The sequence below is a fragment of the Ctenopharyngodon idella genome, chromosome 2 (assembly GCF_019924925.1).
Source record: "Ctenopharyngodon idella isolate HZGC_01 chromosome 2, HZGC01, whole genome shotgun sequence".
Classification (NCBI taxonomy): domain Eukaryota; kingdom Metazoa; phylum Chordata; class Actinopteri; order Cypriniformes; family Xenocyprididae; genus Ctenopharyngodon; species Ctenopharyngodon idella.
In genome coordinates, this window is record NC_067221.1 from 3,452,459 (window position 1) to 3,478,390 (window position 25,932).

A 25,932-nucleotide genomic window follows, 5' to 3' on the forward strand; every position below is an offset into this window, starting at 1 on the left:
CTGAGTTAAAGAAGAAACATCTGTAATGCCACAGTCCAGTAGACTAGAAAGACATAAACAGAGGAAGAGAGATTATCTTACAAACAAATCATTACTGTGAAGAATTTTGCACAAATATAATGTGAACTCAGACTCATTGTGAGATATTGAGTATAAAGTGTTTTAGTTTAAACTGTTAAAGTGATTTTAAGCATTTTGATTCTTGTATGTGAAGAATGTTACTGACCTCAATCTCTCCAGTTTACAGTGTGAATCCTTCAGTACGTCACATAAGTGCTTCACTCCTGTGTTTCCTAGTTTATTCCAGCTCAGGTTCAGCTCTCTCAGGTGTGACGGGTTTGATTTCAGAGCTGAAGTCAGGATGACACACTGTTTCTCTGTAAAACTGCATCCAAACAGACTGAAGACAGAAAGAGAAAATGACTCAAATCCATGTTCAGTTCATGTGTGAGTTAAATGAATCATGAATAAATGTCATACAGTCACTAATAAACCAGCAAAAACATGGAAACTTGATGATAGAAACGAACAAACCAAGACAGGAGCATTTGAGGATACTAGTTACAATCCAAGTCTGGATCCGTCCTCACTCCCAAAAATAAGTGAATTTATCACTCTAGATTAATATAAAATTGTGTTTTATCTCTCCTACATGTTACATGGTATTCAGGATGGTTGCTAGAGTGTTGCTATGTGGTTGTTAGGGTATTCTGGGGGTTTGCTATGAGATAGATAGATAGATAGATAGATAGATAGATAGATAGATAGATTAAATGAGTTTGAATGAGTTTCAATGGATTAGAAATAGTTCACAGAATGTCAGTTTAATTGAGTCTAATGGGCTTCAGTGTGTTTAAATGTGAATTTTGTCAGTTGGAGTTTGAACAGTCGTGGCTCATCTGAACATTCCATCAGTGAAAGTCAATGGGATTTTTCCAAGTTTTAATAGTCATTTTTAGGAAAACCGTAAGTCCGATCAGTTAGAAAAGATAAAGCACACTAAGTCAGAACAGTCTGAAGGTTTGAGCCGAATTTGGTAGTTCTAGCTTTAAAGCTCTAGGAGGAGTTAAAGTCAGAAATGTTAGTCTCAGAAAAATAAGTTTAAACAGCATTTCAGTAAAGCTGGGCACACATTTAACGACTAGCTAAAACATCCTAAGACTGAGCTCAACACACAGCGATTGTTTCCTGCGACTGAAGCAGATTTAAATACTTACACACGGAATCTGAACACCGACTGTAATCGCCGACTGAACGCAACTGGCTCTGACTGGACGCGTTTGAGCGCGATCAGTCATAAGTATCAATTTACATTCATAATCGGCCTTACAATCGTTAAAGTCGGCATGAAATCAAAATTGACAACTCTTATTTTTTTATGGAATATTGTAGTATTTATTATCAATAATTTATCCGTGCACTTCAACATTTTTTTAAAATTCATGTGCCCTCGTAATCTTTAATCAAAAACATTAACCTGCTCTCCCCCTCAAAACGACTCATCGTCTCTTCCTGTCACATGCTATAATGGCGGACACACACCGTCAGTCAGTCTCTCTCTCGCTGTTTAGTGCCGTTGATCGTCCTCGTCATCCTCAATAAATGAGGTTCTTACAGTAATGTGAGGGTGCTCGCAGTGAGTCCGGTGGAGAGAAATTCCCAAACAGGCATTCAGATCTGCCTCCATTTTATTAGCAACGACCAACTTCCAACGATCCAATCAATTCCCGAAGTAAGAAATCAAGTACCGCCCTCTCATTTCAGATGCTGTTTCACTCAGATAGATGTCACAGTAGAGAAGAAAAGACAATCGCAACTTCCGCTTCATGCCGACTTTAAGTGTGTCCCCGGCTTAAGTTGGCTTTTCCAAGCCCAAGCTTTACTCACCCTCAAGCCATCCTAGGTGAATATGACTTTCTTCTTTCTGATGAACATAATCAAAGAAATATTAATAAATATCCTGACACATCTGAGCTTTATAATGGCAGTGAACAGGATCAATGAGTATGAGCTGAAGATCCACATCCATCCATCATAAACGTACTCCACACAGCTTACAGCTCGTTCAAAACAACCCACAAACGCATTGCAAAGAAGCCCGACCAACCAGGTTGGATGGATGTGGATGGAGACACTTTCTTCAGCTCATACTCATTGATCTCGTTCACTGCCATTATAAAGCTCAGATGTGTCAGGATATTTATTAATATTTCTTTGATTATGTTCATCAGAAAGAAGAAAGTCATATTCACCTAGGATGGCTTGAGGGTGAGTAAAGCTTGGGCTAATTTTCATGTGAAAGTGAACTAATCCATTAACTAAAACCATTTCTGAATCTTTCTTCAGATGGAGATGCAGCGCTACAAATGATGTGACTTGTGCCCTGTTGACTTAAAATGAATTAAATGGTAAATACAGTATAATGATACTAACTGTAGTTTCTCCAGCTTGAATTGTGGGTTCATCAGTAGATCACTGAGGTTTTTCACTCCAGAGTCTCCTAGTTCATTCCAGCTCAGGTTCAGCTCTCTCAGGTGTGACGGATTTGATTTCAGAGCTGAAGTCAGGATGACACACTGTTTCTCTGTAATACTGCAGTCACTCAGACTGAAGACAGAAAGAGAAAATGACTCAAATCCATGTTCAGTTCATGTGTGAGTTAAATGAATCATGAATAAATGTCATACAGTCACTAATAAACCAGCAAAAACATGAAAACTTAATGATATAAACAAACAAACCAAGACAGGAGCATTTGAGGATACTAGTTACAATCCAAGTCTGGATCCGTCCTCACTCCCAAAAATAAGTGAATTTATCACTGTAGATTAATATATAGGATCAATATAGAAACAATAGGAAAATTAACATTTAAATGGACTATTTTCATTATTAATGTAAGAAAATTTGGTACATTAATCGATTATTTAGTCACTAGAGTGTAATTTACAATCTCTAAATACACATTTTGTTTAATAAAAGAAGATTTAGTGAAAAGTACCATTAGTCCAGTATAAATGTAACATTTCAGAATAATCTATTTGTGTAACAGTTTTGTTGTGTTTTATTATCATGGTGTTGCTGTCTGTGTGTGTTCCCTAGTTAGTGTTCTTGGTTGTTAATTAGTTCCTGCAGCTGTTCTGTTTTACCTTGATTACTCTGTCTGTGTATTTAAACTCTTAGTTCTGTCTGTTCATTGTTCTGTCGTTTATGTTGAAGTGGTTGTGTTTTATCTCTCCTACATGTTAGATTTGTGATTAAAGACAGTGTTATTGTATTCTTCATCATCGTAAGCTTCATTACAACCAGCCATTCATGACAATTTTTAGTCTGTTCTCACTTCTGTCTTGTTTCACAGCAAAGATTTGTCAGATTCCAGCATATGAAACACTTTTAAACCCACAAAGTTTAAAATGCTTCAAAGTTTAATGCTCTTTTTACTGATACACATACAAACCCATTAATACCATTTCTGAATCTTTCTTCAGATGGAGATGCAGCGCTACAAATGATGTGACTTGTGCCCTCTTGACTTAAAATAAATTAAACCATAAATACAGTATAATAATACTAACTGTAGTTTCTCCAGCTTGAATTGTGGGTTCATCAGTAGATCACTGAGGTTTTTCACTCCAGAGTCTCCAAGTTTATTCCAGCTCAGGTTCAGCTCTCTCAGGTGTGACGGGTTTGATTTCAGAGCTGAAGTCAGGATGACACACTGTTTCTCTGTAATTCTGCATCTAATCAGACTGAAGACAGAAAGAGAAAAGACAATGACTCAGATCTATGATGATCAACTAACATGTTTAGCTTCATCCAGCAGACTTTTGCTGACAAATAAACAGGGATATCCAGGTGCAGGTAACATTGAGAAAGACGACACATTGTTCATTTAAATATACTACTGACATTGTAATAATACAAAGTTTGAAATCATCAATCTGTTTATGTTAGTTTACACATTCATTTCATCTCATCTTTAAGGTTGTTTCGTGTCAATGTCACTCTTGGTTTGATCACTGGGACAAATGTGTTTATGTTGGTTGTTTTCAGACACATTGTCGACTCACTAACACTTTACAATAATCTTTCATTTGTTCACATTAACTACATTAGTTAACATGAACCAATGATGGACAACACTAGTACAGCATTTAATAACCTTAATGTAAGTTTCAACATTTACTAATACAGTTTTAAATACAAAAGTTTTCTGTTAAGTCAAGTCAAGTCAAGTCACCTTTATTTATATAGCGCTTTTTACAATGTAGATTGTGTCAAAGCAGCTTTACATTGATAACTGGTACATTGTTTGGCTGCACAGCAGCTCCTAAAGAATAGTTTATTATCCACATTAGATATTCAACAGTGCTAGTATAACATTAGTTAATCCACTGTGAACGAACATGAACAATGAATAATTGTATAAACGAACATTAACAGATTAAGGAATGAAAGTATTTTCTGAAGCAGAAAACAATCAAACAAGTTTTGGAAAAGGTTCATCTGCTTTAGTGCTGCACCGTGAGGCAGTGTCACGTCTGTTCTGGGTTTAGTTTAGTTTATGTTTTCATGTCTTTTATTTTGTATAATTCTCACAGTCTTGCTCCTCATGTGATCTTGTCATGTGCTCCCCCTGTTCATGTGTCATGTTCTGATTGGTTCCTTGTTTCATGGGTCGTTTTCATTGGTTCATTGTGTTCAGGTGTTTCTTGTTTGTTCATTAGTGTCTGTGTGTATATATAGCCCTCATGTTATCATTGTCTTTAGTCTGTCTTTGTTTCCTGTAACTGCTGTTGGCGAGGTTTATGTTCATGTTCCTTAGTCAAGTGTTTTTTTTGTTATTTTAATTTTTGTTCATGTTTATTTGAATAAAGTAGTGGTGGTGAGATGAAGCTTCATGAAGCTTTGAAGCTTTCCAGCCAGATGTGTTGAAAAGTGGTTCATTTCTCGAGGCTTTGAATGCACACAGAGACACATGATGATCAATGGAAATATGGTGCAGGAAGTTTAGTTCGACAGCACCAAAATGTGTGTTACATGGTTCATGATACATTAACATACACAAACAAATAAATAAATAATTAGTTCTGTGAAGTATTTATGTTCAGTGTTGTTTTATAATGTTTCATAATTTTGTAACTGGGCAATGCTGTTGTTGAACATACGAGAAAAAACAAAGTTTTTTAAACCGGATAAAAAAGTGAAAGTGATTAAGGTGGACTGGACAGAGAGAAGTGGAAGTGCTTGTGTAACATGAAAGGAAAAAAAAAACATTGTTCCACCAAAAATGAACACCTTCTCGAAGCACTTCACTCAAACGAGGCTTCGAACGTCACCGGTGACGTCATTTCACTAAAACAATACAAGCCTCGATACGGAGCTCCGGCGGGAAGATCCTGATGTTCTCGACACAAGCTTCGAGGCCTCGATATCAGGAGTAACATCACTAGAATAAAGCTGCACTTGTGTTCAGACAACTTGCCTTTGGTGGATCTTATTACAGGCAGATTCTGATCACAGATTTCTAAAATGCATTTGTTCAAAAGTTACAGTAAATGCTGCACCAAAATTAGACATTTTACATTTTGTGAAATACAAACATTAAACTGAAAGCAGTTATGAACAGTTCTGATGTCACAAAAAACTTTGTTACACACCAGCAATCAGTAAACATGATCACATTCAGCAGTCGTGTTCAAAAAGAGCATCAATATATACACACTTATATTTAATTTACACAGAATTAACCTGTGAAAGTTAGGAAAGACATCTCTGTGTTTATAGAGCAGCTGTTTTTTCAATCTATCACTTATTTGAAGAGTTTTCTAAGCTCTGGAAGAAAACCATTGATCTCCCTCTACAGTAACTGAAATAATTAAATTATTAATTAAATATTTAAAGCTTGATGTCACATTTAAATTGTGTTTTTAATTTCCTGTTTAATTGTATTTCTTTACATTGTTGTAGCTGAGAAAAAAACTGCTCTGACTCAAATACGTGAGGAAATATTATTATCAGCTTCAGTAACATTACAATTAAAAGTAATGTAATATTTTAAATAAATGAACAATACTCACGTCAGTGTTTTAAGTCGACAGTGTTTATCCTGCAGCAGAGCAGCGATCTGATTCACTCGTGTGTCTCCTAGTTCATGTTCACTCAGATTCAGCTCTCTCAGGAGTAACGGGTTTTTACCCACAACTCTCTCCACATACTGACAGGCTTCATCTGCAGCAGCACTCAAAAACCTGCAGAAGAGTCAATTCAGTTCTCAACTAAATGTCTGTTGCATTACAAACATGATTGATAAGATAAAAAACTTATTGCTCTAAAGACAAGCTCTAGTTAGTTATTTAGATGTAACACTTTTCTTTGAACATTTAAATACACAAATAAATGAAGAGTTCATTTACAAAAACAGTTAACTCCATTTTTATTAATTCTCACAAATCATGTTTTTTTTATTGTGCATTCCAGCATGTAAGACGTGTATGGTGTACAAGGACTTACAGGAGTCGAAATTATAAATCCTCGATCACTTTTAGTCAGCTTTGACAAAACTTCCCTCAGCTAGCGCGTCTTTCTGAAGTGACTAGAAGCCTTGTCACCTGACCTGAATACTGTGCGCTGATTCGCTAAAACGGACTTATCGGTTTCTGTACACAAACAACAAGGGCGCTTGTCGGTTTCTGCTGTAAAACGTGAACTCGTGATGCCTGACAGTGGACAATACCGGCTTTAATGACCAAACGGATTTAGGGTACAGAACGTGCTATATGTGGAGAATAACGCACAGCAGTTAGTTCATTTTTTTTTTTTTTAAGTGGCGTTCATCAGTTTTTGCAAATGAACACTTCAAATATATAAATACTTGAAAATGAAGTCTAATAGAGTTATTTAAAAGAAACTCGAGCGACACTCAGTCCTAAAGCAAACTCATAAGAACAGAAACGTCCCACAGAGCAGAAGGGCAAAAGCTCACTAGATCATGATTTTCAGTATGAATACAGAGTGTGAAATTAAGGCCTCAAGATCTTTCTGGCTTTTAAGCAGGAGGAGTGAGAAACATCAGCAGAGAAAACTGGCTTGTGAAACTGCATGTTTGTGAACATCTGGAGACTCATAGACCTGCTGTAGAGATACAGTGAATCTGGGCTTGATGGAAACCAATTGTGTTCAGAAAACCATTTGATTAAAAAGTTGTCTACAATTTTTAATGAGAAGTGTACACAAAAACAAAATTGTGCATGTTAATTGTCAAGGTATACCATACTCCAGAATAGCACATATACTGACCCATAATGTCTATTTGACCTGTAGCTTGAACCACAACTAAACTGTGTTGACGGTTATCATCATCATGCAGAACCTGCAGCATCTGATCTGATCTTGATCATTTTGATGCAACAAATTGTCTAACTTATTGTATGACTAAAATGATATACTTGTTATGACTATTTAGCCTCCATATTTGTTAGCTTGCATATTTTGTTAATAATGTATTTCATCCCGTCTCACCTCAGTGTCTTCAGTTGACAGTTTGGATCCTGTAGTAAATCACTGAGCTCCTTCACTCCTGATTGTCCAGGATCATTTCCTGTGAGATCCAGCTCTATCAGGTGTGAAGGGTTTGATCTCAGAGCTGAAGCCAGAGCTTTATAACCTTCTTCTGTTACACTGCAGTTAGAGAGTCTAGAACAGGAATGAAAACATTCAGCTGATTAATCAGTTAAACCTGAACAACAGAAATCCTCAAAGTGAATTTTATTTTGTTCTTTGTACAAATGTACTGAAAGTTAGTTGTAAAAACTGACAACTGAATATAGAGGCAAACAAAAGACACAGAGAACTTTAATATGTTAGACATCAACATCACTTTCAAGATTTCAATTATCTAAAACTGTAGAGCTGTGAAAGTCTTTGATCTGAATGATTCACAACAAGCAACCTGAAAATGGTCGAAAAATGAGAAAATTAAAGTTTGGGAATGGCCTAATTAAAGTCCAGACTTCATCACCCTGTTTTTATGCACATTTTTAAGTACCGCATCAGAAACGACCAATGGAAACACCAAATTTTGGATTTGATTTTTCAAGCATCTTTATTTAACAAAACTGAAAAAAATCACATCAAGTCACATAACATCAAAAATTCCACAAAATTTAAAACATTTTATAAAAAGAGTGCAAAATGAAGTTCATTTTCAATAATGGAACACAAAGCTCCTCTATGACACCATATTCTTTCAAAAATATTTAAGGAGTCCAGCTTTGTAAAAACAAAAATCAATTAAAAGCCTTGATTTGATCATAGCTGCAAACACCCTTTCAACATTATGATTGATTCTTTGCTCAATTTTTTCTCTTCTGCTAATGTAAATCGCCATTTTGGCTTTTCCCAAAATAAAATTAAGCAATTGACAATCATTCTTTCTTTTTTGAACATATTTAAAACCCAAAATAAAACTCTGCACAGAAAACTTCTCATTAAAACTATTAAAAAGATTTTGCAAACCATCAAATAAAGGTTTAAGTCTTGAGCAATACAAAAAAGTATAAAAAAAAAGGGTCTCTTTCTGAAAACAAAAAGGACATTCATTGCTAATATCTGGATTCAAAACGGAAACAAAAGCATTTACAGCAATAATGCCATGCAGAATTCGCCATTGTAGATCTCCAGCTCTTTTAGTTAACGGTGGCTTGTACAGTGCTCTCCACTCTGGTCTAACATTATTACTCATCTTAAAAACAGTACGTCATGGTGTGTCAATTCTTTCAGGTAATCCCCTTTTGTTAAAAACTTTTACACAAGCTTTATACATTTTTTTCCCCATTACTTTCATACAAATCCATATCTGTCACCTTTTCAGATTCCAAAAAAAATCCTGTACAATCACCTAAATTTTGTGAAAGAAGCAGATTTGGAAACTGGTCCTTTTCATTAGGGATAAATTCCCCTTCACTGTAACCTTGAAGCATTTTTAATTCTTCTATTATAAAAGCAGATTGTAATTTCTGTAATACTTGTGTAACAATTCGAATGGATTTCACTCCTAAAAGAACAGCTACATCCTCAGCTTTACCAAAACTTGGCCCAGCCACTTTGATTAAACATCCAATCGTTATAATCTTGGATTTAATGAATGCTGCAGTCATTGTCCCACATGCACCCAAAATGTCCAAACGTGATCCATAGATCAGGGGTTCAATAGCCAGAATAAAGATGACGTAGGATCAGTTCTTTTCACCTGAAAGAGATCCCATACTTTAAAAAGATTCCTGTAAAACTCTGGCATCCTAGATGTGTTGACTTTTTTGGGATCCAACAAGAACAAAGGCTTATCCAAGCATAGTCCTTCAGCCTTTTTTTTTTTCCCAAAAAAAAAAAAAAATCTATTAATATGGATTGGATTTTCCCAAGTAAATATGCAGGTGGGTCTATACAAGCCAGTCGGTGCCATAAAGAAGAGGCCACCAAATTATTAATAATAAGGGTACGTCCTCTATATGATAAATTCTTTACAATCCATTTCCATTTCATTAAACGACCTCCCAATTAAACGACCTCCCAATTTTTTTGAACAATCATTTCATCTCCTATAAACACTCCCAAATATTTTAAACCATCTTTTTTCCAAGTTAACCCATTTGGGAGTGTTGGAACCCCTCTTTCCCACTTTCCTTGCTTCACTTTTACCCCAGTTAATTCTAGCTGAAGAGATGACTTCAAAATCCCTTAATGTTTTTAATAATGTATCTACATCATTTTGCTTATTTACTATTATGACAACATCATCAGCATATGCTGATAAAACTAAAGTCTGCTTTCACTGTTTGCATGTCAGACAAAACCAATTTCTTTAAAAAAGGCCTTCAATATGTGTTTGATTTCCACTTGACTGTGCCGCTTCTTGAAATTTCAGAATTTCATCCTCTAACACTCTAATAGATTTAATTATATCTTTTGTGACATTATGAGTGTACTGTTGACATAGTTGCTTAATTTGAGTTTTACCAAACCCCCACCATGTTTGCAAAGACTGAAAACTTGCTTTTTCATTCCTAAAATTTTCCCAAAAGAATTTAAATGTATCTATAAAATGTGCATCACTTAATAAATTTGTATTAAAATGCCAGTAAGCACTTTTCAGCTTGACAAAGTTTAAAGTTACTGTACCTATAACTAGACTATGATCAGAAAACCCAACTGGGGTTATGAAGCAGTTCTTAAAAATGCTAAGATGGTGTTTAAAACAATATAATCTGTCTAATCTCGCTAAAGACAACCTATTATCATGGGCATGTGTCCATGTATACTGTTTTAAATTCCCATTTAGACACCTCCATACATCACATAAATCATTTGTTTCAACCATCTGAGTAAGTCGTTTACGAGAAGGCATATGTGGTTCTACGTAATTTCCCGTCTATGTTACTTTCCACACAATTAAAATCTCCACCCAAAATTAAATACTCTTCACTATTACATTTTTCCAAAGTTTCAGCAAGAACATGTAAAAACACTATTATTTCTGATGGTAAAGTTGGGGCATATACACAAATAAAAACAAAAGAGTGATTCTCAACCTGAGCTCGAATCTTTAGCAGTCTACCTTTCACAACCTCTTCCGTCTCAATGGAACAGGGAGTAAAACTATTAGCAAATAAAATAGCAACCCCTCCACTAAATGAAGATTTATGACTCACCCTCATGGCGTTCTACAACCGTAAGACCTTCGTTCATCTTCAGAACACAAATTAAGATATTTTTGATAAAATCTGATGGCTCAGTGAGGCCTGCATTGGCAGCAAGATAATTTACACTTTCAAACGCCCAGAAAGGTAAAGACATATTTAAAAAAGTTCATGTGACTACAGTGGTTCAACCTTAATGTTATGAAGCAATGAGAATAAAAACAAAAAACAAAATATGCTCTCTCTGGAGTAACGGGTTTTTACCCACAACTCTCTCCACATACTGACAGGCTTCATCTGCAGCAGCACTCAAAAACCTGCAGAAGAGTCAATTCAGTTCTCAACTAAATGTCTGTTGCATTACAAACATGATTGATAAGATAAAAAACTCAATTATTGTTCTGAAGACAAGCTCTAGTTAGTTATTTAGATGTAACACTTTTCTTTGAACATTTAAATACACAAATAAATATATAAATACTTGAAAACTGTCTGATAGTCAGAGATATTTAAACCAGAAACTTGACCTAAAGCAAACTCATAAGAACAGAAACGTCCCACAGAGCAGAAGGGCAAAAGCTCACTAGATCATGATTTTCAGTATGAATACAGAGTGTGAAATTAAGGCCTCAAGATCTCTCTGGCTTTTAAGCTGGAGTCTCATAAGCCTCATTCAGACTGTCAGTCCAAATCCGATTTTTGCGCATATCCGATTGAAATCTGATCAGATTTAGCAAGTCTGAATAGGGACGCGCTGTATACCGGTACTGTGAAAAATTTTTTTCAAAGAGTATGTAGCCTATGATATCATGATTTTGCTCATTTCGGTATATGCTGCTGTTCTGAAGTTCACCGCTAGGTGGCAGTGTGCTACACAAACTGACGCGAAACCGGCAAATGTGACATCATAGAGGAACAAAATGGATAAAGCAGTAGAATCTCACTAAACACGCCCAAAACTAATTAATAACAAAGAGTATAGAACCCAAGAGGCGAAACTCTGATCCTTTTTGGGCAATATGCCACCTCACCTCGTGTTTGCTGCTGGCTGATAACTTGTGACAACTATGTTCGGGAAAAGACAACAGCTGTCTGGCGATGAGAAGCGAAAAAGAAAAAAGCCCTAGAATCCCATGCATCTCTTTCAGGTAGCCTATGTATGTTCACAAACATGTGAAAGTTTTGGCTATTTAAGGGTGAGATTATTTATACGTTTAACGCCGCGTTAATAATTTGACCACCAGCAACGCATCTGTCTGATCTGATACTAATGCAATTTGTCATATTATAATTTCAATTATTTTAATGTGCTATGCACTGCGTTTTGAACCATGGTAAAGATATCTGTAGGGCTGTCAATACCGGAAGAGGAGGATCCATGGACGCACATCCATGAACTGCATTATTAGACAGTTTTCTAAGCATGCACGATTTATTAAAACCATTTAAAAATCATAATACAGCATTGCATAATGCCATCATTCCTAAATCTACGCTTAGTTACACAGGAGAATACGTTACATCAATAAAAGTTTAAACCCTCGCTCTGAGTGTGCATGATTGATGTCCACATATTCTCGTTGAAGAAATTACAGTATTTCTATAATAAAGTGGCCGATTATTATTATTATTATTTAACTAATGTTATATTTTTAATTATGCTGGTTGGCCAAAAACAAGGATTTGATCGTGCTGTGTAACAACAACAATTACCAGGCTTTTGGCGCCCTCTGCAGGCATTTGTTATAATACATATTATGTACTTGTAACATTTCAGGGGGAAAATAACTCTTGGGCCCAGTTTCACAGACAGGGCTTAGCCTAAGCCAGGATTAGGCCTTAGTTCAATTAGGATATTTAAGTAGGTTTTATAAACATACCCAAGAAAAAAACATTACTGGTGTGCATCTTGACACAAAACAATGGCTCTGACATATTTTAAGATCTGTCAGTACAAGTTACTTTCAGTTAAAACAGCTCAAACATGCATTTTAGTCTAGGACTAGTTTAAGCCTCATATGTGAAACTGGGGGTCAATGTGTTTAAATATGCAGATTAGCTTGTTTTGGTTAATTTAGAAGAAATCTACAGATGCAAACATACGGAGGGTAGTAGGCTTAAAACAAACACCATCTAAATGTGTATTTTGGAAGTTTTCTTTCCATTACAGTAAAAGAAGACTTGGAAGCAAAAATAGACCAAAATCTTAAAATTGTCCACAACATGAAAGAAGTATTCCAATAACTCCAAAAGAATTAAAATGATGTATTGATTTGTGCAAAACAAATTATTAGTGAAACTATGTCCTTCTCCTTATTATTCTAAATAGAGACAGCGTTCACTTTTACCTTTAGACAACAAATTTAGATTTTAAATTCAATATTGATTTAAACAGAACTATTGAACTAATTTACAGTATGTAACGCAAGTACATTATAAGCAACTGTAATTAAAATTACCTAAAAATGAACAGTAATCACTTTTTCAGTGGATAAGTAATTTAATTACAGTAACGCATTACACCCAACACTGCTCCAGAATAGCACATATACTGACCCATAATGTCTATTTGACCTGTAGCTTGAACCACAACTAAACTGTGTTGACGGTTATCATCATCATGTCAGAACCTGCAGCATCTGATCTGATCTTGATCATTTTGATGCAACAAATTGTCTAACTTATTGTATGACTAAAATGATATACTTGTTATGACTATTTAGCCTCCATATTTTGTTAGCTTGCATATTTTGTTAATAATGTTCATTATTTCATCCCGTCTCACCTCAGTGTCTTCAGTTGACAGTTTGGATCCTGTAGTAAATCACTGAGCTCCTTCACTCCTGATTGTCCAGGATCATTTCCTGTGAGATCCAGCTCTATCAGGTGTGAAGGGTTTGATCTCAGAGCTGAAGCCAGAGCTTTATAACCTTCTTCTGTTACACTGCAGTTAGAGAGTCTAGAACAGGAATGAAAACATTCAGATGATTAATCAGTTAAACCTGAACAACAGAAATCCTCAAAGTGAATTTTATTTTGTTCTTTGTACAAATGTACTGAAAGTTAGTTGTAAAAACTGACAACTGAATATAGAGGCAAACAAAAGACACAGAGAACTTTAATATGTTAGACATCAACATCACTTTCAAGATTTCAATTATCTAAAACTGTAGAGCTGTGAAAGTCTTTGATCTGAATGATTCACAACAAGCAACCTGAAAATGGTCGAAAAATGAGAAAATTAAAGTTTGGGAATGGCCTAATTAAAGTCCAGACTTCATCACCCTGTTTTTATGCACATTTTTAAGTACCGCATCAGAAACGACCAATGGAAACACCAAATTTTGGATTTGATTTTTCAAGCATCTTTATTTAACAAAACTGAAAAAAATCACATCAAGTCACATAACATCAAAAATTCCACAAAATTTAAAACATTTTATAAAAAGAGTGCAAAATGAAGTTCATTTTCAATAATGGAACACAAAGCTCCTCTATGACACCATATTCTTTCAAAAATATTTAAGGAGTCCAGCTTTGTAAAAACAAAAATCAATTAAAAGCCTTGATTTGATCATAGCTGCAAACACCCTTTCAACATTATGATTGATTCTTTGCTCAATTTTTTCTCTTCTGCTAATGTAAATCGCCATTTTGGCTTTTCCCAAAATAAAATTAAGCAATTGACAATCATTCTTTCTTTTTTGAACATATTTAAAACCCAAAATAAAACTCTGCACAGAAAACTTCTCATTAAAACTATTAAAAAGATTTTGCAAACCATCAAATAAAGGTTTAAGTCTTGAGCAATACAAAAAAGTATAAAAAAAAAGGGTCTCTTTCTGAAAACAAAAAGGACATTCATTGCTAATATCTGGATTCAAAACGGAAACAAAAGCATTTACAGCAATAATGCCATGCAGAATTCGCCATTGTAGATCTCCAGCTCTTTTAGTTAACGGTGGCTTGTACAGTGCTCTCCACTCTGGTCTAACATTATTACTCATCTTAAAAACAGTACGTCATGGTGTGTCAATTCTTTCAGGTAATCCCCTTTTGTTAAAAACTTTTACACAAGCTTTATACATTTTTTTCCCCATTACTTTCATACAAATCCATATCTGTCACCTTTTCAGATTCCAAAAAAAATCCTGTACAATCACCTAAATTTTGTGAAAGAAGCAGATTTGGAAACTGGTCCTTTTCATTAGGGATAAATTCCCCTTCACTGTAACCTTGAAGCATTTTTAATTCTTCTATTATAAAAGCAGATTGTAATTTCTGTAATACTTGTGTAACAATTCGAATGGATTTCACTCCTAAAAGAACAGCTACATCCTCAGCTTTACCAAAACTTGGCCCAGCCACTTTGATTAAACATCCAATCGTTATAATCTTGGATTTAATGAATGCTGCAGTCATTGTCCCACATGCACCCAAAATGTCCAAACGTGATCCATAGATCAGGGGTTCAATAGCCAGAATAAAGATGACGTAGGATCAGTTCTTTTCACCTGAAAGAGATCCCATACTTTAAAAAGATTCCTGTAAAACTCTGGCATCCTAGGTGTGTTGACTTTTTTGGGATCCAACAAGAACAAAGGCTTATCCAAGCATAGTCCTTCAGCCTTTTTTCCCCCACCCCCCAAAAAAAATCTATTAATATGGATTGGATTTTCCCAAGTAAATATGCAGGTGGGTCTACACAAGCCAGTCGGTGCCATAAAGAAGAGGCCACCAAATTATTAATAATAAGGGTACGTCCTCTATATGATAAATTCTTTACAATCCATTTCCATTTCATTAAACGACCTCCCAATTAAACGACCTCCCAATTTTTTTGAACAATCATTTCATCTCCTATAAACACTCCCAAATATTTTAAACCATCTTTTTCCCAAGTTAACCCATTTGGGAGTGTTGGAACCCCTCTTTCCCACTTTCCTATTAACACTGCTTCACTTTTACCCCAGTTAATTCTAGCTGAAGAGATGACTTCAAAATCCCTTAATGTTTTTAATAATGTATCTACATCATTTTGCTTATTTACTATTATGACAACATCATCAGCATATGCTGATAAAACTAAAGTCTGCTTTCACTGTTTGCATGTCAGACAAAACCAATTTCTTTAAAAAAGGCCTTCAATATGTGTTTGATTTCCACTTGACTGTGCCGCTTCTTGAAATTTCAGAATTTCATCCTCTAACACTCTAATAGATTTAATTATATCTTTTGTGACATTATGAGTGTACTGTTGACATAGTTGCTTAATTTGAGTTTTACCAAACCCCCACCATGTTTGCAAAGACTGAAAACTTGCTTTTTCATTCCTAAAATTTTCCCAAAAGAATTTAAATGTATCTATAAAATGTGCATCACTTAATAAATTTGTATTAAAATGCCAGTAAGCACTTTTCAGCTTGACAAAGTTTAAAGTTACTGTACCTATAACTAGACTATGATCAGAAAACCCAACTGGGGTTATGAAGCAGTTCTTAAAAATGCTAAGATGGTGTTTAAAACAATATAATCTGTCTGAGTGGAATTAAGTTGTTTTGTGTTTATGTTAGCGAACCTAGCCCACAGCTCGGTGGTAAACACACAGTCATGGTATATGCGTCACTGCAACGCAGAAACGTATTGATAAAGCACTGCAGGTGTACACCAACGTATTACTCTATTCTTTATCATAACTCCAAGTAATAACAACAAAAAACATTTGACACATTTCTAGACAATTGTGAGCGAACACATATTGCTGTTAGCTGGTTAGCCAGAGACCTACAAGCTGCACAGAGCGAACACAACACACAACTAGGATAAATACGTATTGTACATGCTACAGAGAATGAGGTGACTCTGGCTTGGAATTTGGACGCGGAGACGTCACTGACATGTTCGGATTGAACCATATAAGGGTTTCAGTCCAGTAATGTTAGTCTACTTAGGCCATTGAACTGAAACTCAGAACTGTGTGGATGTAAGACACTGGATTTTAGTCCTTGCTAATCGCATATTTATCTAGAAGATTTTTATTTATTTTTTGTTTGGGGGCAGTTTTATATCTTGGCTCCTTAAAAACTTAACTAATTTAAATTATTTTCTCTGTGAGAATTATAATTACATTCTTTCCTACAAAACAGTCAGTCTGTCAAACGTGGCAACAATTATGTTTAATCGTACTTACAGGTTGTGATTCGGAGGAGGAAAAGAGCTGGTCCAAATAAACTGGGTACTGACCCATCCTTCAATAACAACCAGCCTGCGAATCCCTCGTTGAACGCATTTAGATTGAAGAAGCAGTCGTCAGTAAAATGACGGGAACACACAGCACAAGGTTCGGGTTTTGACGAACCTTGTGACGTCACAACGAAACCGCTTAAGATTCATTTTACAAATGACTCGTTTAATTGATTCAGAGTCTACTCTTACTTTTGAGAGACAATAACTTAATATACGGTGCACTTTCAGATTTAAAACTTTGCAGGATGTTTTCATTCACTTAGAGCAATGTTTCACACTACATGAAAGATAATTTTCAAAAATCCATAATAGTAGCACTTTAAACAAAGAAATGCAACATTTATTAACAAAAGTTCTCTTGCGCTTTTGCCTCTGACAACATCCCGTCAGTCATTGCACCTCACTCTCGGCATTTGACTCCTGTGGCTCAACTTACCTCAGTATCTCCAATTTACAGTTTAAATTCTTCAGTCCAGTGCAGAGCAGCTCCACTCCTAAATCCTGCAAATTATTATTGTTCATGTTCAGCTCTCTCAGATTAGTATCTGCTCCAAGAACTGCAGCCAGAGCTGAACAGCTTTTGTCTGTTAAGTTACAGTCATTTAACCTACAAGAGAAATAAATCACATCACAGAATTAGATGGAACACATAGAATACATTTTCTACATACAAATATTAAATATATTTTCCATTATTATTTTTACATAAACAGCATATATGCAGTAAAGAGGCTGAGCTAAAATATGAATACTCTTCATAACTAGTATTTCCTGTACAAATTTCCTGGGTAAAATGAAGCATGTGAAAAATATGAAAAATGAAAAAAAAATATATATATATATATATATTTGTGTTACGATTTCTAGCTTTTTATAGCTGAGCCTGGTTTCTCCAATGATTTTTTCTGTATTTCTTTCACCTGATGGAGTTTGGGTTCTTGCCACTGTTGCCTTTGACTCGCTTCTTTGGACACTTAAAGGGGACCTATAATGCCCCTTTAACATGATATAATATAAGTCTCTGGTGTCCCCAGAATGTGTCTGTGAAGTTTCAGCTCAAAATACCCCACAGATCATTTATTATAGCTTGTCAAATTTGCCCCTATTTGGGTGTAAGCAAAAACATGCCTTTTGTGTGTGTGTCCCTTTAAATGCAAATGAGCTGCTGCTTGCAGCCCGCTTTCCAAAAGAAGGCGTTGCTTTAACAGCTCACGCTTTGGTTGCTCAACAACAACAAAGCTGGAGAATTTATGTAAATATTATGTTCTGGAGTTTATGTAAATTTTAGGGTTAGTGATGTCTGAAAAAATGCCTGCATTCACATATAAATGTCTTGTTGCTATGAAATCTTTAATGGTTTAAGTAAAGCTAAGATTACTTAAATCTAAGAACCTAAGAAATTGTATTAGTTATTAATATTTCAAGATTAACATTTACTGGATTAAAGCAATTGAGGTTTCCTTGATTATTCATAGTGGTCAACCGATGACCGATGCTGATGTCTTAGAGAGCAGGGTGGCCAATGGGTGAAATATCATTAATTTAATGATAGTATAAACACATCCATAACAACTGCTGAAATTAAATTATATTTATTTTACTTAATATTTACTAAATTAGAAATACGTATTTTACTTTAAACTCAATAAAAAAATAATTTTTAGAAAACCATCTTAAAATGTGTACATCAAATATGATACAACAGACTTTTGATGAATGTTTATTTGTAAATCTCTCAATCATCTACGTATTGCAGTACAAACACAATTAAAACTACAAAACTACTCATAAAACTAAGCATTTAAAATATCAAATTATTGGGAGATACAGAGTACCAACTGATAATATAATTGTACTTTATTTAGCCTGTTATATAAAAATCTCATTGTTTTATATCATAACCTTTCAGAATTTCATTTTATTTTTTGGCAATATAAATAACATCTGTAACAAAAACAAATGCGCAAACATTTTTAAATGTTATTTTATATTTTGTCTAAATATTTGATAAACTGTCTTAATTAAAAAAAATAGATTTTTTCAGACTATTATTTCATATGTCAGGCTTTACTGGGTAAAGTCCCCGATACACTTCAAATGAAATCGAAGTACAAACTGATGTGAATCATTTCGAACAAAATCAGGCCGAACGAATATACTGTATAAAGTGTTACAATATAAACGCGACGTGACTTTGCTGGAGTGCCGAATTACAGAGCTTGTGCAAACAAACATATCCACAAATCCTTGCTAGTTTCTCAGTTTTATTGTGTTTATTTTGTTACTGAGAGGAAAGCGTGCAACATTTGTACATATTCATTAAACCGTCGCTCTCAGCAGTGTGGGTGGTGTCAGATGTTCAATCACAGTATATCGCTGCTCACGTATATTTCGAACTTCGTTTTACCCCTAAACGAAGAACGAAAAAGAACTTTGCTTGTATATCAGGGCCTTTAAGTTAATTTTCATGATGGGGAACCACTATAGAATAATGTAGATAAATGCATTTTTCAGATGAGAGCAAAACATGACAAAACATGTTAAATGACTTACAGAGCTCTTCTGGAGGTTTTGATGACTGCCGATAATCTAATGAGACACTCGTCTGATTTCTTGAATTTCTGAAGCTCAAACTCCTCTAGCTCTTCCTCTGATGTCAACAACACAAAGACCAAAGCAGACCACTGGGCAGGTGAAAGGTCACCAGATGAGAGACGTCCTTTGCTAAGGTGGGTCTGAATCTCCTTCACCAGAGTTTGGTCGTTCAGTTCATTCAGACAGTAGAACAGATTGATAGATCTCTCTGCAGACAGATTACCTTCTAATTTCTGCTTGACATACTGAACTATTTCCTTGTTGCTCTGGTCATTGCCGTCTTGCTGTGTCAAGAGACCCCGTAAGAGTCGTCGATTGGACTGGAGTGACAGACCGAGGAGGAAGCGAAGGAAAAGGTCCAGGTGTCCATTGTCACTCTTGAGCGCCTCGTCCACTGCAGTCTTCAGAAAATCAATCATGGTTTCATTTTTGCTTTTCTGTTCTGTAGACTCATGAACAAACACACTTTTCTTGTTGATGTCTAGAAACAGATGTGCATAAAGGGCTGCAAAAAACTCTTGAATGCTCAAGTGAACAAAGCAGTACATGGTACCAAGAATGATCCCTGTTTCCTCCTTAAAGATCTGGGTACACATGCCTGAGTACACTGATGCCTTATAGACGTCAATACCACAGGCTTCCAGGTCTGTGTCATAGAAGATCACGTTGTTTCTTTCCAGCTGATGAAATGCCAGTTTCCCCAGTGAAAGGATGGCGTCTTTATCCCAGGAAACATCTGCTGCGTATTCTCCATCATACTTTCGGCAGCTCTGCTGGATCTGAAAGCGGAGAAAGTGTGTGTACATTTGTGTCAGAGTCTTGGGAGTGTCTTCAGTATTTGATTCCTGTAGTGTTTTAGAGATCTCATCAGCCTGATTGTTTTTCACATCATTATCTCTTTTCTCCTCCAGAATGTTCTGGAGAACAGTGGCTGAAATCCAGCAGAAGACTGGGATGTGGCACATGATAAAGAGACTCTTTGACTTTTTAACATGATCAATGATTATGTTGGCCTGATTCTGATCCATGAATCTTTTTTTGAAGTACTCTTGCTTTTGAGCGTCACTGAATCCTCGTATCTCTGTCAGCCGGTCGATACAGTCAGGAGGAATCTTACTGGCAGCTGCTGGTCTGGTGGTGATCCAGATGAGAGCAGAAGGAAGCAGATTTCCCTTCATGAGGTTCGTTAGGAGAACATCCAGAGAGGCTGGTGACGATACATCACACCACGTCTCATTACAATCAAACTTCAGAGGAAGGCGACATTCGTCCAATCCATCAAGGATGAACAGGACTTTGAATTGATTCCTTCTTGTAAGGTTCAGTCCTTTTGTCTCAGGGAAAAAATGAGTTATAAGGTCCATCAAACTTAGTTTTTCTTTCTCCTTTAAGTTCATCTCTCTGAATGGAAGAGGAAATATGAAACTGATATCTTGATTTTCTTTTCCTTCAGCCCAGTCCAGAACAAACTTTTGCACAGAGACTGATTTTCCGATGCCAGCGACTCCTTTTGTCAGTACAGTTCGGATCTCCTCGTCTTGTTCAGGAGCTTCAAACAAATTTGTGCATTTAACCTGAATCTCTTGAGATTCATGACGCCTGGAAGCAACTTCAATCTGTCTGACCTCATGTTCAGTATTGACCTGTTCACTGCCACCCTGAGTGATATAGAGATCTGTGTAGATGTTATTCAGAAGTATGGAGTCACCATGCTTCGCCATTCCTTCAAACACACATTGATACTTCTTTTTTAAGCCACATTTTAGCTGATGAATGAAGAGCAGCTCATCTAAACACAGGAACAAAAATTAGATAGTTTTAATCTTAATTTATAGTTTTATAGATAGTCTACATTAATAAGTGACAATCTGACAGATGGTCATGAGTCTCTGACCTTCTAGAGCATCAGCAGCTTCATCTTGCTTCATCTCTCTCAGGTAATGTAGTGTGAGATCAAGAGCTGCTGCTTTGATACTGCATCTATTCTCATTAAAGTCCTTCACAAAGTTTTGTTTGTTCTCATTTTCTAATATTTTCTTAAACTTTTCCAGCTCATTCTTCAGAAATGTGATTATTTTACTCTCAAGATCCTTCAAACAAAAGTAAGAAAACAAAAAGAATAACACAATTTAAACCAAATTGTACATCTATATTTGGTCAACACTGTTTATTCAATAATTATAATACCGCAAAAATAAAAAATCCAATTAAAAGACTAACATGCTAACCAGCTGTTATTTTTCACAAATAGAAAAACAAATGTGCTTAAAAGGAAAATTAAGTGATCAAGATTAATTAAATTACATTTTTTTGTTCAATAACAAAAAATATTTGTTTGGTATAAATATTAAACATTTATGAAAATGTGTTTTCCTACCTGGAAGATCCACAGGAGATTGTCTTTGAAATTCTTGTGGTTCCTGTGAGTCTGAACGTCTGAGTCTAATGTCTCATATCGAAGCCTGTAATCAAATAAATACAATAAAATACTGATTTTCTAGGCAAAATATTACAGAAAGCTAGAAAAAAAACATTAGCCATAAAAACTTGATAACTTAAAAACATGATAAATATTTGATCTAAAAATGTTTCATGATTGGTATTCACTGATACAACTTTTTAAACACAGTCAACGTGTGATCAGAAATTAGAAACATTAAATACCTTTTATTAGATGATGGTTTTTCCCCACTGAAGTTTGGTCCTCTTCCTTTTGACTGATCACTCTTCAGAGACACAGAGCTGGACACATGTGAGCCTGATCTTACACTAATGACACAAAGAATAAAGAAAAAACACTTTAGTAAAGGAGATACTTTAGTCTCATTTGAAAAGGTTTAATGTTGCAATTAGTAATTAAATACAGTACAGCTGTGCATTTGTCCATTTATGACTATGGATGGATGGATGAATATTTACACGTTTAGTTGCATGATCTATTTTCCATAGTGAATTTATGCCTCCTTGTGGCTGCCTGTGTAATTGTGTTACTGGAATGAGTTTCATAAGGTTCCCAGGAATTGAGTTTGATTGTGACTTATTGTTTTATTCAGTCAAGTTCAATCACATACACCACTGTGACAAATAATTCAACCCTATAAAGTAAACACACAAAATACCTTTTATTAGATAGTGGTGTTTTCTCACTGAAGTTTGGTCCTCTGTCTTTTGACCGGTCACTCTTCAGAGACACAGAGCTGGACACATGTGATCCTGATCTTACACTAATGACACAAAGAACAGAGAGAAAAACACTTTAGTAAAGGAGGTTCAACTGTGTCTGAAACACATCCGTGTCTTTATCTAATCCTCCACAGAAATGCACACACTCACACAATTTACAGTTTACGATCATTTTATTTTTCTGGCTCAGATTGTTTTAATGATTTCTTTAATGTACATGTGTGAGATTAAATATGTTAAAAAAATATACTTGACTATTTTAAAAGAACATGTCAAGTTTTTGTTTATTGACAGAAATGGAGAGCAGAAATGTGTGTGTGACACAGTTTTGTTAGCATACTTCAATTAAATTAAGTGTATAGTTGTTTCCTAATGTCTGTCAATAATTTTATGATCTAAAAACCAAAGTCATGTATTTGGATTAATTCAGTGTGGTCGCGTCTAGAAGGAAATTAACAACTTATTAACTGTGATATTGTCTATAGAGTCCTGTGACAAACAGAGTTTTATAGACAATGTCAGAGTTAATTTAAGAAGTTCAAAATTGAAGAAATATAAAACAATGATTAAAGTTTTGTTATTTACAGGAAAAAACAAACTCCAGTAGAGTTTAAAATGATAGTGTGAAACAGACGCAGTCTTACCTGTGTTTCTCTGAGAGACTCATCTTAGAGAGAGAGTCCTTTCCTCGCTCCTCTGATCAGCACTGGTTTGAGAAAACAATCAATCGTTCAGCAGGACCTGGAAATGACCAGATTTTACAGAGATGAAGAACATGGCAGTTACTGAAGAAAATAATGAAGAATGATGAGTTAGAAACAACAGCAAAAACAATGAATAAAATAAAGTGAGTTACAAATATATTGTCATGTAAAATAACTGAATGGTCTTAATAATTTCAGATTGTTTAATGAGTTTAACTGACTCATGACTCTAAATATGAATTCACTGGAGAACAGAAATTTACCCAATTTCTTATATTCTTTATTGCAGTTTAATATAATTTTACAGTCATATTTACCCAATCTTTATTAATTGTTTAATTGTTTGTCATTTAATCATTACTTGAAGTTCACAATGATCGTTGAATTCATAATTGGTTTAGAATCATTTGTACAAAGTAGAGTAAAAGTAACCTGAATTATAATGGTCATACTGTATAACTACTAATCATAATTGAAATATATGAACTGAAATATTCGATTTAATAATAATAATAATAAAAAAAAAAACGTTAGGCTTCATCTAAATGTCTACTGTAAATGTCTGGTTCAAAAATACTTTCGATTTCGCATCACAAAATCAACAGCCTAAACCGTTAGACTAAACCTTCAGAAACATATTCGTTTTCAATAACCGTTTCTCAATAAGTTGATTATTGAGGGTTATTGAAAAATACACCCCCACCCCCTCACTTACTTTCTTGAAGTCTTGTCCACTACGAAGAGAATTTATAAGTATTTTATATAAACGTCCTCTTTTTCCTCCTTCTCTTGTTGTCTGTCAGCGCGCGTCGTTCTCAAAATCTCTTGCTGATCGATGGATTGTGGATTAAATATTCATAAATGACCGCGAGTGTTAGATTTGGTTATCATTGTGAATGTTTTCTGGAACATCGCAAGGATCAAATCCAGAGAGCAACATGTTTATTTGGTATCTCTGTTGATGTTGTTCACAGTGTTGTGACTTTACTTTCGTTTTCCTCTTCTTCTTCTGGTGTTAATGGCGGTTGACAGACCAACTGAAATGGTGCATTCCCGCCACCTACTGGATAGGAGTGTGGAGCGCATAATGGTTGGGAAGTTCGAAAACAATAATTAAAAAAAAAAAAAAAAAAAAAGATACAACTGTATCCTAAATTCTATTGATCAGTCTTGTTTGTTTTAAGAAAGTAATTAATTCATGAAATATCCTTGATTGTTTTGGGCCATTTCCTAACAGAACCTGAAGAGACAAATTATTTATTCCGAAAGATCTTAAAGCTTGAATTAGTTTAAATCACACTCTATAAGTACGTGTTCTACTGATTCTGCTTGACCACATTTATCACAGTTTCCATTTTCATGCTTCCCCATTCTACGCAGACACTGATTTAATGAACAATGTCCAATACGCATTCTTGACATTAAAACATCTTCTTTCCTGTTGCCAGACTTTCTTCTTTCTAGACCTACTTTCTCTTGAATATGATGAAAGCGTCTACCTTTTGTTCCACTATCCCACTCCTTCTGCCGTTTCTTTCTTGTTTCATTTGCAATTAACCCTTTTACTTCCGCTTTACTCAATGACACTTTAATGTCAATTTGTGCATGTTTCAAAGCCTGTTTAGCCAGATCGTCTACCTCCTCATTTCCTTCCACACCCATATGTGATGGTATCCATAGGAAATTTACCATAATTCCAGACTGTCTTATTCTAAATAGACTCTGCATCACTTCAAATATCATATCTTGTCTCGCTGTTGATATTCCACTTAACAAGCTATTTAAAACTGAAAGGGAGTCTGTACAAATTACTGTTCTTGTCGGCTGTACTTCTTCTATCCACTGAAGTGCTCGAAATATTGCTGTTATCTCTGTAGTAAAAACAGATATATGATCTGAAATTCTTTTTGATATGTTGACTTTGAATTGGGGTATATAGACTGGAGCTGCTGCTGTTATTCCAGATTCAGGATCTTTAGAGCCATCCGTGTATATCTGTAATATGCTATAATATGTTTGTTCAATGTATTGCTGCACTGCTATATTTGTTAACATATTTCTTTGTTATGTTTTTCTTCATATAACCGAATGTCAACTACAGGCATAGGGAAAAGCCAAGGAGGAATTGCTGAAGTTGCCACAGAAGGGGCAATATTGATGTCACTAATTCCCATACTCCGTGCCTCCTCATTAGCAGTCCATCCAAAGCTCGTTAGTTTTTTATACTCATATTCCCAGCAATCCTTCAGAACTTTCTTAACTGGATGACTATCTAAGTGTCCCTTTATATTAATCCAGTATCTCATCTTTAATTTTTCGGATATCTTGAGGCATTTCACCCATCTCTACTTGTACTGCTGTTATTGGAGATGATCTTATTGCTCCACAACATATTCGCAGTGCTTGTGATTGAATTGCCTCAATCTTTAAAAGTTGTGTTTTAGATGCAGAACTATACACCATACTGCCATAATCAATAGCTGCTCTTCTCAGTGCACAGTATATAC

At 35.2% G+C, this 25,932-nt stretch overlaps 2 protein-coding genes across 3 annotated transcripts in view; both read right to left on the reverse strand.

Moving 5' to 3' along the window:
• LOC127522225 (uncharacterized) overlaps positions 1-25,932 on the reverse strand; it is an 884,749-nt gene that overhangs the window by 592,118 nt on the left and 266,699 nt on the right. The window contains exon 43 of the mRNA XM_051911962.1: positions 2,434-2,607. Coding sequence (XP_051767922.1) covers positions 2,434-2,607 — 174 coding nt within the window. The remainder of the gene's footprint in view (positions 1-2,433; positions 2,608-25,932) is intronic.
• LOC127522251 (NLR family CARD domain-containing protein 3-like) lies at positions 7,517-24,447 on the reverse strand. 2 transcript variants are annotated; one of them, XM_051912021.1, is made up of 9 exons: positions 24,141-24,447; positions 23,366-23,462; positions 22,658-22,762; positions 22,203-22,307; positions 21,916-22,000; positions 21,433-21,628; positions 19,497-21,327; positions 17,380-17,550; positions 7,517-7,695 (listed from the first exon to the last, which is right to left on the reverse strand). In XM_051912021.1, the coding sequence occupies exons 2-9, from the start codon at positions 23,386-23,388 to the stop codon at positions 7,518-7,520; spliced, it is 2,694 nt and encodes an 897-aa protein (XP_051767981.1). In that variant the 5' UTR covers positions 23,389-23,462; positions 24,141-24,447; the 3' UTR covers position 7,517. The 2 variants fall into 2 exon arrangements, with proteins under 2 accessions (XP_051767981.1, XP_051767988.1); XM_051912028.1 differs by lacking the exon at positions 7,517-7,695 and adding an exon at positions 12,330-13,656.

Excerpts from the sequence above, each read along its gene's own strand:
- LOC127522251 (XM_051912021.1), bottom strand. The coding sequence starts at position 23,388 with ATGAGTCTCTCAGAGAAACACAG. Across the intron at positions 22,763-23,365 it reads AGTCTCTCAGAGAAACACAG|TGTAAGATCAGGATCACATG; the intron begins GTAAGACTGCGT and ends TTGTGTCATTAG. Across the intron at positions 22,308-22,657 it reads ACACCACTATCTAATAAAAG|TGTAAGATCAGGCTCACATG; the intron begins GTATTTTGTGTG and ends TTGTGTCATTAG.